This window comes from Protomyctophum bolini (genome assembly GCF_963924005.1).
Source record: "Protomyctophum bolini genome assembly, chromosome: 1".
In the NCBI taxonomy this organism is placed as follows: Eukaryota; Metazoa; Chordata; class Actinopteri; order Myctophiformes; family Myctophidae; genus Protomyctophum; species Protomyctophum bolini.
The window spans coordinates 35,019,183-35,032,312 of record NC_137862.1 but is presented as its reverse complement, the minus strand read 5'-3'; the positions used below and the strand labels follow the sequence as shown (position 1 = coordinate 35,032,312).

Genomic DNA, 13,130 nt, shown 5'->3' with positions numbered 1-13,130 from the left:
TATAATTATGTTATTATATATTCTGAGGAAGTTCTTTTCAAGGAAATAGTTGCTCACTGGTATTTGAGTTGTGGAGAAATCATGTGGTAGCCTAATTCTAATAATGATATAGTCCTTACAGTGGTGGAATAATGGCTACAGAACATGGCTAAGCTATGATGTTCCATATTTACATGTAGGCCTAGGCTATAGCTCTTAAACATCTCCTTGATAGTTGTTTAAAAAGATATGAACTGTGGCAGCTTGAGAACCAGTTTCTGTGATATTGTTCACTAGAGGTTACATCTAGCAGCCTAGGCCTGCACAATATGCGACCCTCACATCTCTCTCTCCTCTCTTCCCCCTCCCTCCTCTCTCTCTCTCTCTCTCTCTCTCTCTCTCTCTCTCTCTCTCTCTCTCTCTCTCTCTACCTCTCTCTCCTACTTCTCTCTTTCTCACTGTCTCGCTCCACTCCTTCTCTCTGCCACTTTGTCATCAGCAAAAGTAGTTAATATAAAGTACTTCATTATTACATACTCACTTAATTTAATTACTTCATCCACTATATGTTGGCTATTCAAAAATAGCAGATCACTTTGTGCTGCGCTGCGAGCTTGTACATGCTTTTAACATAAATAAATTCACTTCTGGGGATCCCTAGCTTGCACACAGTGGCGTGCATTTAGAGGGGCAGGTGCTCAAGTAAAAAAAGGGCACCTTGTGCAGCGCGTGGAACCGGCCGGTTGCCTTAATAATAATAATAATAATAATAATAATAGTGTGAGATTTATATAATATATTAGAAGCTTTTCATCAAGAATTGATCAATGTCACCATGGTCCACATACTGTACACTACAGTGTACAAAAAAAAAGGCAGGGCAGGAAAAGGGCAGTGCTATAGCACCCCCTAGTGTCTATCTGTGCACGCCACTGCTTGCACAGAACCCTTTTCAGATGGGAGTCCACGGCCAAATACACAACAAATACACAATTTGGGGGTCCTTGACATGAACAAGTTTGAGAAGCACTGGTCCACAGAATATTTAGTCATTTGTTGAATGCCTTGCTCAAGAGAACCGAAGTAGCTTAGTGCTTCTTTTAGCTTGCTGATTTGTGATCCTCTGGTCAGAGATTGACTTTTCCAGCCTAAGGGCTGGCTATAGCATTAGTCAATCTGTGACCACTATGGCTATAGCCATAGCAAAATGGCTTAGAAAATGTACTATTTTTTTCTGTATTAAAATTAGCCTATTCTTAGATTGTGGGAATCAGGTGTCTAACCTTACACATTCCCCAGTTTTCTGTATTGTCCTTTTCCTTTCTTGTTTTTGACATACCGGTAACCAAGCCACTTACTGAGCTACAAAAGATTTGTTTTTGAGGTAGATTTAACTCTAGCTTTAACAAAGTGCTTAACAAGAGTACATCTTGTCTAGTTTATCTCCTTGTAAAGTCAAATCCTGTGTCAGAAGTCAGCTGCAGTGACACAGAGCCTATAGCCCCTGCTTCCTAGCCCCCCTGCTGCAGCTCAGATGGACATAAGCCTGTTTTCCACATGCCGGCCTCCACAGCTGTTCATGCCCATACCCAGGCAGACTACACACTAGTACACAGGCACAAGCTGAAAATATGCCACTATGGCCATGAGGAAATGGCTGAAAAAATACAAAACTATCTGTCTATGTAGCAATTAGTCAGGTATATGGCGATGTTCAGCTTTCAGTCACACAAGCACTATCCCTATCCCCAAAATACTTTAAGGACTACTGGGTGTACCAGTCCCCCCACACAACAGCTATATTCCAGCAGGATTCTGTTAAGCCGTCCTCTTCCCTCATGCTGAAACAGGGGAGAAAAGTGCTCAGTCTTGTGTCATGTAGTTTGTGTGCCTGTGACATACATCCAGATGCACAGCCTGTGTTATTAAACTTTCAGTGTCAACAAAAAATAATCATACAGTATGTTCTCTGCAATACAATACCATTATGGAAGAATCTATGTCTGTACTCTGTACATCTCACATGCGCAGCCCATGTACAGTATCTGTTATTGTAAATGCTTTTATATGGATCACATATTATGCTGGGAACGTTGTGTGTCTGGAACTGAACCTCAGTCCCTCCACCAGGATATTTATGCAGTAACTCAACTCCCACACTCACAAGCTCGGTTAACATGTTGGATTCAGAGAGCTCAAACCCCTTTTTGTCTGTAGTGCACAAAAATGTCTTTCTGGAGAGAACGAAACAATGGCCTGGATCTGTGGGCTGGTGTGTAGGCTCATGTCCGCCAGTGAATTGTGAGTGACGACTGGAAAAAGTTGAGAATTTGCAGAATATATCACTCTTCCTTTACTCACTCCTTCTTGGCTGAAGGCAAGTACCATGGTGGTTTAAAAACCTTGGTAACAGCCGGCTGGTCAGCAGAGATGGAGGACCTGTCTGCCTGGAGAGCTGAGGTGTAGCAGACTGGAGAACCAAAATTAGAACATTAGACTCTACTTCTGGAAGGCATTGTGTCTGCCACTGCTGGCTTTTCAGACAGGATGAAGTGTGTTATGGAAATTAAATTAGAAGCGGAACCAGCTAGCTTTCCCAGGAGGTTAATGTATGTTTGTCCATTGCGGCGACAGTCTAACATAATGAAATAACAGCCTATACCTACAACATTATCCAGTGTTGCATTTATCAAAAATTAAATAAAGAGGTGCCAGCTGCTGGACTTTGAGAGTATGCAAAGTGTGCAGTCTTATTGAATGAGAAACGTCTTTGTTATGTCCAGGTGTTCCCACCCCTCTCCTTTTCTTTCACTCTTTGAAAGCATTCCTTAATGAGTTGAATGCAGCTGAGCTCTGATGGATAGAGCAAATATTAGTGCATGCCTGCATGTGAAGGATAGATCTGTTGATGTCTGTTGATCTGATAGGGCCAAGGACATGTAGATTAACTTTTTGTTGAAATTTTGCTTATGGATGGTTACGTACACAGAAGCATTGCATAATATTTGGGAGTTTCACTCAACTGATAAAAGGTTTACTTTTTAACTAGATGTCTCCCTCTCAAGGACACATTGTACACAAAGAGGCCTTCTATTCCAGACCCCAAAACTCCCTAGAGACACTCTTTCAATCTCACATGCTGAATAGGCTGCTCTAACTAAGAAAAGATTACCTGTTAGTCCTTTGGGAAATGGACATGACACAGTCATAAATCCCTTAAATCTGTATTAGCAAAAGTAAGAGCATGTAAATAGATTTTTAATTCTTTGCTTTTATTCTTACATTGGAATTGGATGAATTAGTTAATCACCTCAATCACCCATTATTAACTAACATGTTAACACGTTTATATTTCTTTTTCTTCTTTTAATCCATCATTTTGTAGTCTTTTCTCCTTCTGTTAGCTTCTCTCTTCAGGCAACTAATGCACTGTTCACTGGTATTGGTATTTTAATTCAAGCCAATTACAATGAGATTTCAATGAGATGTTTTTGTACTGAATAATAGCTTCATGAATTGTCAATATTGCTGTTAGATCTTTTTTGATTGATTGACTGTTTGATTGAATACTTTATTAACAGTTTGCAAAAAAGTCACAGAAGAGTACAGTTTAATACGAATACAATGCTAAAAGGATTGAATCCAAGAAAGCACTAAAGCTTGTTTATTTCCAAGGGGGCCCAGTGTATTCAATTCAATGAAACATTTAGTGACAGACAAATATACATCATACTGTATAATCGAGGACTAATCAAAGGTAAACACAGTAAACAGTACGGGGGCAATTCAATGTAGCGGTAACCCATAGAGTAATAAAAGGATAGAGACCTAACCGGAGTGTTCTAGTGAAGCGCAGTAATGCATGATTTATTCTTTGTCATACAAAGTGTTCCGTGCTGAAAATAGCTGATCTACAAGCTATAGCTAACAACGCGTCGCTTAACTTTTGATGCACTATTATTATACTGTATATATGCCTATCCGTTGCCCCCCCCCCCCCCCCCCCAAAGGTGCGAGGTTTGCATGCCCTGTTATGTGGGAACGCAACTGAGTGGCAAAAAACGAAACAGAAATGTCTTATCTGATTGCATTAAACGACATTAAACAATGTTAAACTCACTTTGCCACTCACGTTGCCATTCTATTTGCCACTCAATTTGCCATTCACTTCAATAGCTTCCATAGCTCTAATGTGTTGCATTTAGAGCTATGTTACTCTCGACTTCCGGGGCTCGCATGAATGCAGACCAGCCTCTCGTCTTTAGCGTAAATAAAAATAACTTTTTTGCTACTCATCAAAACAAAGGCGGGTTGTGTCATTAGAAAGCCTACTTTCCTTAGTGGAAGCACTCTGAGCCCCCCCACCACACGTACAGTATAAACGATTATGGCATTAGAGCTATGGACCAGAGCTAGCACATAACCTCTAGGCCCTGTGGGGTTGTGCACTGAGGTACACTACTGCACATGCAATACGACTCGCAGAGGCCCCAAATAGGCCATGCCCGTCATACTTTTCCAACCCGGAAGAATGAGTGAAAAGGTGAATGGGCGAAGATTTCCGGTTCCCTCTCTATTAGGAGAGGGAAGAGGGAGGCTAGTGGCACTAGCCCCTTCTATGGTTAGCTTTGTGTGTACAGTATGTCTGTTTGAGCACAGAATGGGTTTGGAGCACGGAATGTGTTTGTAGCATGGAATGGGATGATTTGATTGGCTGATGTATGATGATAAGAGTGCTGTTTTTTAACTCTATGGTTGGTTTATTCATCCCTTGACATTGCCACATACAAAGTAAAATCCTCAGTGTCAATTTATCAATTTGTAGCTCTGAGACTGTATAAATGAAACCAAATGGAACCCAAGCGTTTCATTTGTACATACAGAGTTGACACACTGTTAACACACTGTGTGAAACAAGAAACAACGTACACCAACCAACACATGCATTTAGACAGCGGACTGGATGAAACAGTAGACAACTAGACATAAGACGCTCTTCTTATTATTGAGCAGTACATCGTAAGCCTGAGGTAAAGCATTTAGGCATGTGTCTTAGACTTGAACTCACTTGTATTAGTGTTATTATTACCAATCAATCACTGTCTAATGTCTAATACATACTAATGATGGCAACATCCATCATTAGTAACATGAGCAATCACCCTCGTTGGCACTAAACTCCACAGTCATGTAACTCTGAGAGTGTACAAAAGTAACCAAATGGACCCGTAATGGTTTTTGTACACTGTCAGAGTTATGTTTAAAGTAACAGTGAAGATTTTTATGTGCACACAACAGAGGCTTAGTACTGAACAACTCTTCTGGAGTTTTACTGCATTACGTTTTGACCGATCTCAAGAGAAAATGTCCGTAGTTGAGGACCTTTGATTGTGCTTCAAAGGTCCTCTAGATTTTGTTTAGAAAATTCTTATTTATAGCTTGTTATTTAGTGTAAGGAGATGCTATCAGACGCCAGGAAGTTAGTTGGCTAACGCCTTGGTGTTTATGCACCAAACTCCATTTTGGACCTTTGTGGCCTGTTTGTCACATTGTTGCGAAGCAGTTAAAAGCTACATGAAATAACAATTGATTTCATCTCAAATGTGATGTAGTAAGAGTGTGTGAGAGCTGCCAAACTGTTAAAAGCTTGTTGCTATTTTCCAATACCTTTTGAATGAGTAAATACAAAATGTATAGCCATATATACGTATAGTATATATAGTTTAGCGGGCGTCATCGTACCAAAACCTAACGTTCTCATGGAAGACAGTTGACTGGCCCTAAATGGACTGAACCTAAATGGCGTTATATCATTATCAACAATGATAGTATGATTTATTTAAAAAAAGGGTTAGGCTTATGTCTTTTTCATGAATTGCTTTGGACATGTGGAAAACTTAAACATGCAGAGTGACACATTAGGCATTAAGCCACTACTTTACCTGGATAACATCATCTTTTCATTTGACATGAAATAATAATCCTGTACTGTCACCGACTCACCGTGTAGGGTTTGGTTTCATTAGCGCGATCGTGACAAAATAGCCTGCCTGCTGCTGCCCGCAGAGCATACATGAACGGTAAAGATACCAAGGATTGGACAATGCTACGCAACATGGAAGTAACACTGACTCCAAGCCGTTTATAAATCAGTCAATGAACAGACAAGTCAACTTTTCGTCGTCCCCGTCGTCCGTCCGCCCCCCGCCGCACAATCGAAGCGTTTTCAAAGTGATTAGTAGGATACAAAGGCAAGCATTTGCATTCCAATGGGTGATTGAGCGTCGCGCTCTACGCACACCGGCCATCAGGTCTGGTGTTTGTCCTCTCTCTTTTCTCAGTGTTTTCAAATGGATTTTTATACGACGTGAAAACTTGGAATTCCCCTCTCGCGTATCAGTGGCACGTGTCCCGCGGACCGCCACCGGTCCGCGTACCAGTGGTTGGGAACCAGTACAGTACAGTACAGTACAGTACAGTACAGTACAGTACAGTACAGTACAGTACAGTACAGACCAGACCAGACCCAGGACACAGGACACAGGACACAGTCAGTCTCACTGCTGGTTGGCTGCCTCCTCATCTGTCTCTATAGGACACAGTCAGTCTCACTGCTGGTTGACTGCCTTCTCATCTGTCTCTATAGGACACAGTCCTACTGATGGTTGGCCTTCTCATCTGTCTCTATAGGACACAGTCCTACTGATGGTTGGCCTTCTCATCTGTCTCTATAGGACACAGTCCCACTGCTGGTTGGCTGCCTCCTCATCTGTCTCTATAGGACACAGTCTCACTGCTGGTTGGCTGCCTCCTCATCTGTCTCTATAGGACACAGTCCTACTGATGGTTGGCCTTCTCATCTGTCTCTATAGGACACAGTCCCACTGCTGGTTGACTGCCTTCTCATCTGTCTCTATAGGACACAGCCCCACTGCTGGTTGACTGCCTTCTCATCTGTCTCTATAGGACACAGTCCCACTGCTGGTTGGCTGCCTCCTCATCTGTCTCTATAGGACACAGTCCCACTGCTGGTTGGCTAGCATAGTCCATACAACAACTTCCTGTAAACAAGTCACTCCTGAGCAAAGCTCGGACAAGGACCCTCCCATCCATCACTTCTGGTCTCTATAGAGACAGATCTCATTTGACCTCATTCTAAGCCATAATCTTTTAGAGATGGAGAATTGAGATAGAAGTGATATTCTAGGCCAATGGCCTTTGGATTGAAGGGAGAGGGAATTGTTGATTGCAGGTCTTTGTAATTGTCCAGGAAAATGTTATAACATAGTAATGCCGCTCCGCTGTCTTGGGGTTTCCTTTTCATGGTGTTTAACTGACATGCAACTGATCTACAATATATTAACCATAATTTGTGTAGGTATGTAGGTAGGTACAGTATTGTAAATCTTATACAGCAAAAGAAAAGCATTTGCTTAACATTAGACAGACAGTAAAATCCTGAGTGTTCATGTATCCATTTGTAACTTAAAGATTGTACAAAGGTAACATTCGTACACTCTCTGAGTTAAATGAACACCTAGGGTTTTACTGTGCAGAGAGACTGTGTGTGTCCACGAGAGTCTGTTGCACCGAAACCACAACTTTCCTATACAGATGATAAAACTCATGTCTGTAATAGAAACACTGTTTTAGTTCCAGCGGTTCTCTAGCTCAACACATTCATGGGAAAAGACAGACAACATGTCATGAGCCAGTAGAGGAGTCTAGTCTGTTAATGTTGGCTGCCTTATTAAAAACATGCACCACACGCACCCGTGCATGCACACATAGTCACATACGCACGCACGCACGCACTCACGCACGCACGCACGCACTCACGCATCTTCGGCCTCATATTGGCAGAGGTGTTCTTCCCTTTGCATCATTCTCAATTTTAAGTATACTTCAAGTATACCTGTGGAACCTGCTCCTCAGTGATTTTTTTCTTTGACGACAGTATGCCCATCAGAATGGACAGAAGCTAGGTTGAGGATTAGTTGTGTCCAGAGCTGAGCACTACCGATATCGGTCTGGTTAATATATCAGTCATTATTTGATTGATTATTGTGTGTGTGTGTGTGTGTGTGTGTGTGTGTGTGTGTGTGTGTGTGTGTGTGTGTGTGCGTGCGCGTGTGTGCGTGTGTGTGTGCGTGCGTGCGTGCGTCCGTGCGTGTGTCCGTCCGTCCGTCCGTCTGTGGTCAGCTAATCTCCGGCACCGTTTGCTTGATCGCAGCCGTACTCTGCACACACACTCCCTGAATGCCACAGCTGAACCTCTGCCCCAAGGTTTTCACATTGGCCTCTTATAGCACCACCAGGAGGTCGCTTTGTGCAAAAAAAAATTGGAGAGTACAACTACAGATTTTGTCCAAACATCATGTCCAAACATCACACAGTCTCTCTAGAGCCATTCAACGAAACAGGTCTTTCAGATTTTTCAGACTCCATCCTGATTGGCTAATATTGGCTTCCAAAGTTCGCAGGAGTGCTCAGTGCGCATGCATATTCCCACTAGACTGAGGAAGAAATGCCACTTGACAGTTTTCAAATCAGCGTCATGGTGGCGCTACAACAGGCCAAGTCGCTTCACACACACACACACACACACACACACACACACACACACACACACACACACACACACACACACACACACACACACAAAACATGTTTATATTAATCCTAAACATTTTGCCAAACACACACACTCCTATCCTCCTGGTGGAGACCTGTGCCCAGAAGGGCACTTTTTCTAGTTTTCACTGTCTTCAGCTTGTAGATTTTTAAATCTTTTGAATAGGGCTCACTTGTGTTTAACTAAAATGTATTCTAGTTAATTGTTCTAGAAAGTAGTAGAAACTCTTTGTCTATTTTGTTGTATACATTGATTAGAAAATGTTGCACTTTTGGTCTAGAATTGAGATCGGACAAAAGATTCTGGGCAAAAGTGATTGTATGACAGTACTTTGCCCCTCTGCTGTGTGCTGTACATGTACTGTGTTTACTCAAACTGCTAGGAATTTAGTGAAGTCACTCAATTGATATTTGATATGGCTCTGGATTAGGGGTCGTACAGTTGTCATGGTTATGGCCTAATATTCTATTAGCTACAGATTTCTTTCATTGTCTACTACTTTCCTATTTCAAGGATATTTTCAGTCACACTTAATTCCCACCACAACTTAATCTTCTGATTAAGTCAAAACAACCTCAGAGGAGCTATGGTTTGCACTGTCAGCTCAAGGTTAAGTTATGTATATGTATGTCTTGTTATGTGTACTGGGGTAAACACCATCCCTTATGCCATTGTGTCTCTTCATCAGATGAGTGGGCGGTTTGCAGGAAATCATGACCGCCAACAAGAGTTCCAAGGCTGCGCCTCGTGCAGGGGAGGCTAAACCTCAACGAGACACCCCAGACAGGTCAGTGACATCAGCATCTAGGTAGTGCTGTCACAATCATGGCATTTTATTGATTGATATGATTCATTGGCATACAGATCATTGTGATTCATGATTTAATTGTATTTTGGGGATTGAACATTCAACGTATATAAAAAAGTAGGCTTTTAGGTTGCACATGACGAATACCTTAAAAATACAAAGAAATTGCTGACAATGACCAGTACCAATAACCCCAATAAATAATGTACCATGGCCAAAAAAGGCCAACATTTTTTGAATAATTTTACACTTTAAAAATGTCGTACACATTATTAAAAGAATTGTGAAAGTAGGCGATATACAAGCTCACTAGCTTGTGATGCATTGTGAGCTTGTAGATCTGCCATCATTTGTGTGATTATTATGTAATAATTGTGACAGTCCTACATCTAGGATGGGGAAGGTTGGTTTTTGGTGAGGTTGATGATTGATGCCACATGACATGTCATCAGATGTTCTATGTCTGTCATAGTCCCAAATTAGATCCTTTTTGTGTTTTTGTTCTGAGAAGAGAATCATAAAACACGGGACGTGATGTTAAGACTGTCCATTGTGCCAATAGATGGTGTGGGCTCACATGAGATTACCTTGATGTTAAGAGTGGCATTAGGAGGTGTATTTCAACTAGGGTATGATGTAAATTTTGGGACACATCCTCAGTAGTGTGCCTTTGAATCAGTGGGTGTTTCGGCCTTCCAACACTATACACCCTCATCAAAGGTGGCCAGCTAAAGGGTGATCAAGCCTTAGCTTGTGTCCCATGCCCAATCATTGAGATTTGCCTCCCACGAGACTATGCAAGGCAGGGGCGTCCTCTTCCCTGAGCCAGCCATACAGCTGACCGCATACCTCATATGCCCTCATGTTTGAGGGGTTTGACTGGAGTTCTCAGATGTGTGTGTGTGTGTGTGGGGGGGGGGGGTCATGTTCTTATAGCCCAGCAAGGGTCTTTCCTTTTAATCCAGATCCACTGGCTGCCTCTTTCAGCTGCTTGAGAAAGTGTTCTGATTGTCTGCCGCAGAGCCTGTCCATGGATGCCAAGTTCCTTCAGTAGCCTGATGGTGGAAGAAGCCACAAATCCTCTGCATCCCACTTCGACTGGACATACTTTTGCATTCCAGCCACGCTGAATTGCGTCTGCTGCCAGCTCTGTGTATCGCAGTTTCTTGCGGTCATAGGCCTCCTCAACAGAGTTCTCCCATGGGACTGTGAGCTCTATTATGTACACAGACTTGCGTGAAGGGGACCAGAGTACCATGTCTGGCCTAAGGTTGGTGGAAGCAATCTCAGGTGGAAAAATGAGTTGCTGGCCAATATCGACAAGCATCTTCCAGTCCCGGGCCATGGCTAGGTGTCCAGTTTCTGGCTTTGTCGGAGGATGCTTGGGCTTTTTTTGTCCCTCCCGGATGAATATTGTCGTTTTGATGGGATTGCTTGTTCTTGGGGGTAAGGAGTTTGTTGCACTCCTCTTGATCTCAAGTGCTGCGGCCAGGCTCTTGAGGACCTGATTGTGCCTCCAGGTGTAGCGGCCTTGTGTGCCGCTACACCTGGAGAAGAGAAGTGAAGTGAGACATTTGAGAAATATGCCAATGTTGAAGAATTTCTTTCCGAGGGGGAGCAATTCACAGCTGTTTTCCCATTTCTTTTTTTTCCTCCATTCATGGGAAAGTACAGCTGCTGATTCTTCAACAATTCTGTGATAGGACTTTCCCTGATCCTGTAAAGAGGATTTGATATTCTGGAATATGGCCCCATTGACGAATCCGAAAAACTGTTAATAATGAGCTGAAGCATGTTTTTGTTAACATATTGAGAGGCAAAGTCCTTCTGCTAGAAGAGAAAAAACAAACAAACCTTAATAACGTTATTATCATCAGTGACCTTACTCAAATCATTTCATTGATGAGTGATTGATATATAGGAAAACAAGATTCTGTATTTGATGGATTTCATAATTTGTAGATCATTTGTCATCTGATTTGGAATGGATGCGTAATATAGTTGTGATGCTTACAATATGTTAACAGGGTAGTAAAGAATGGTTTAAATGGTAACAACCTGCTCACTTAGTAAACAGCGCTCACCATTGAATTATAGAAAGCAACTCCAACATGGATAATTATGGTAAACTTGGCTCTACAGTCTACAGCGCACCTTCACAATTACTATCTATCTCACACTCGGTGACACTTGATTTGTCATTTGAATATTGTCTGTAGGAGGACAATATATAAAGCATCTCCTTTTCACAAAAGTGCACATCATTCAAGTCATCATGTTTTCGTTGACTAATTGTAAAGCAGGTCACATACAGTATTGTAGACATACAGTATGTGTCTATGGAGTTAACATTACTCTAATTCACACCCAGGTGTGGTTATAATATTCCAATGTGTCTTCCCTGTGTATTTTTGGTTTCTTCTTGAAAGCTGAAAGCCTTTGAGCCAAAAGGCCCAATCGAAATACACCACTTGAGTGACATCATAATAACCCTTTTTTACATAACAAATCCACACAAATCAATGTCCATGATTTGCCAATTAATTATTAACTATTATACGTATTATACCTATACTAATACTTAATTGTAAAACAGTGTTGCGGAACAGGGGTCTTTGTGTGATAGGATATATTTTTAAACATTAATCACTTGGACAATAGCATCCCTATTACAGAGTGAAAGATCAGGTTTACTAAGTATTGACGGTTTGAGAGGTTCCATGTCTGAAAATACCTGAATCCAACACTGATAGTGCTGTCAAACGTGTATCCAATTATGTAGTGGGGGTCCCTGCTTCATCTCTCTCTCAGCTAAGGGGTCCTTGGGCTGAAAAACATTGAAACCCCTGTTGCAGAAAGAATATTGGTTAAATCGCTTAGTTAACTATTGCACTTAACTACTGTACTTACGTACTTATGTTAATGCTAATACAAAATTCCCAAAAGAAATGCATGCAGTGTTTCAGCAGCAGAGCACATAACAAAACCTTGTGTGTGTGTGTGTGTGTGTGTGTGTGTGTGTGTGTGCGTGTGTGTGTGTGTGCGTGCGTGTGTGTGTGTGTGTGTGTGGATGCTCAGTAAGGGATGATAGACTTGCAGATGTCGTCAATCAGTGATGAAAAGTAATAGTGCGTGACCGGCTCTCTCCATCCTGGTCAGCAAACAGGAAGTGGTTTGTGGCCTTGGAAGCCTTAGTGGGAGGAGCCAGCAGCCAAGTTGTCACTGGCACTGAAGCTCTGTATATGTGTGGTCGACCCAGCTGAAGCTGTCTGTCCACTGCCAAAACTGGACTTAAAAATGCTCCAGACAAACAGAATCAGATACTGTTAAATCCTAACTTTGAAAATGTACAAATGTATCCAACCATTATGGGTCTATTTGGTTACATTTGTTATTTTGGGTTATACTAAATTGCATGGATGCTGTCATACACAAAACATGATGGATTATCATTCTTATGCTACTGAGGTCAGGTTTACGGCTACATATTTTAGCATTTCATACTTTCATAAAGGAGCTTTTCTCCAGCAGTGTCCAAGCATCCAACAGACTTTATTGTGCATGGTACACACTGTTCTTTTTCTATGACAAAACGGGTGTCCGCATAGCAGTGTGTTAATATGGTTATAATAATCAGAAGGCTGATGGTCTATAATACTGAGACATTTTGTTGTTAATATGAGTCTTGGCACTCGATAGATAGATTGA

General features: G+C 41.8%; 1 protein-coding gene across 4 annotated transcripts in view; it reads left to right on the top strand.

The window, feature by feature from the left end:
* The window catches only part of dennd2b (DENN domain containing 2B), a 61,153-nt gene that overhangs the window by 11,397 nt on the left and 36,626 nt on the right, over nucleotides 1–13,130 (top strand). For all 4 annotated transcript variants that reach the window (XM_080765026.1, XM_080765025.1, XM_080765028.1 and 1 more), the window contains one exon: nucleotides 9,303–9,401. In XM_080765026.1, coding sequence (XP_080621152.1) covers nucleotides 9,328–9,401 — 74 coding nt within the window. In that variant the 5' untranslated portion in view covers nucleotides 9,303–9,327. The remainder of the gene's footprint in view (nucleotides 1–9,302; nucleotides 9,402–13,130) is intronic.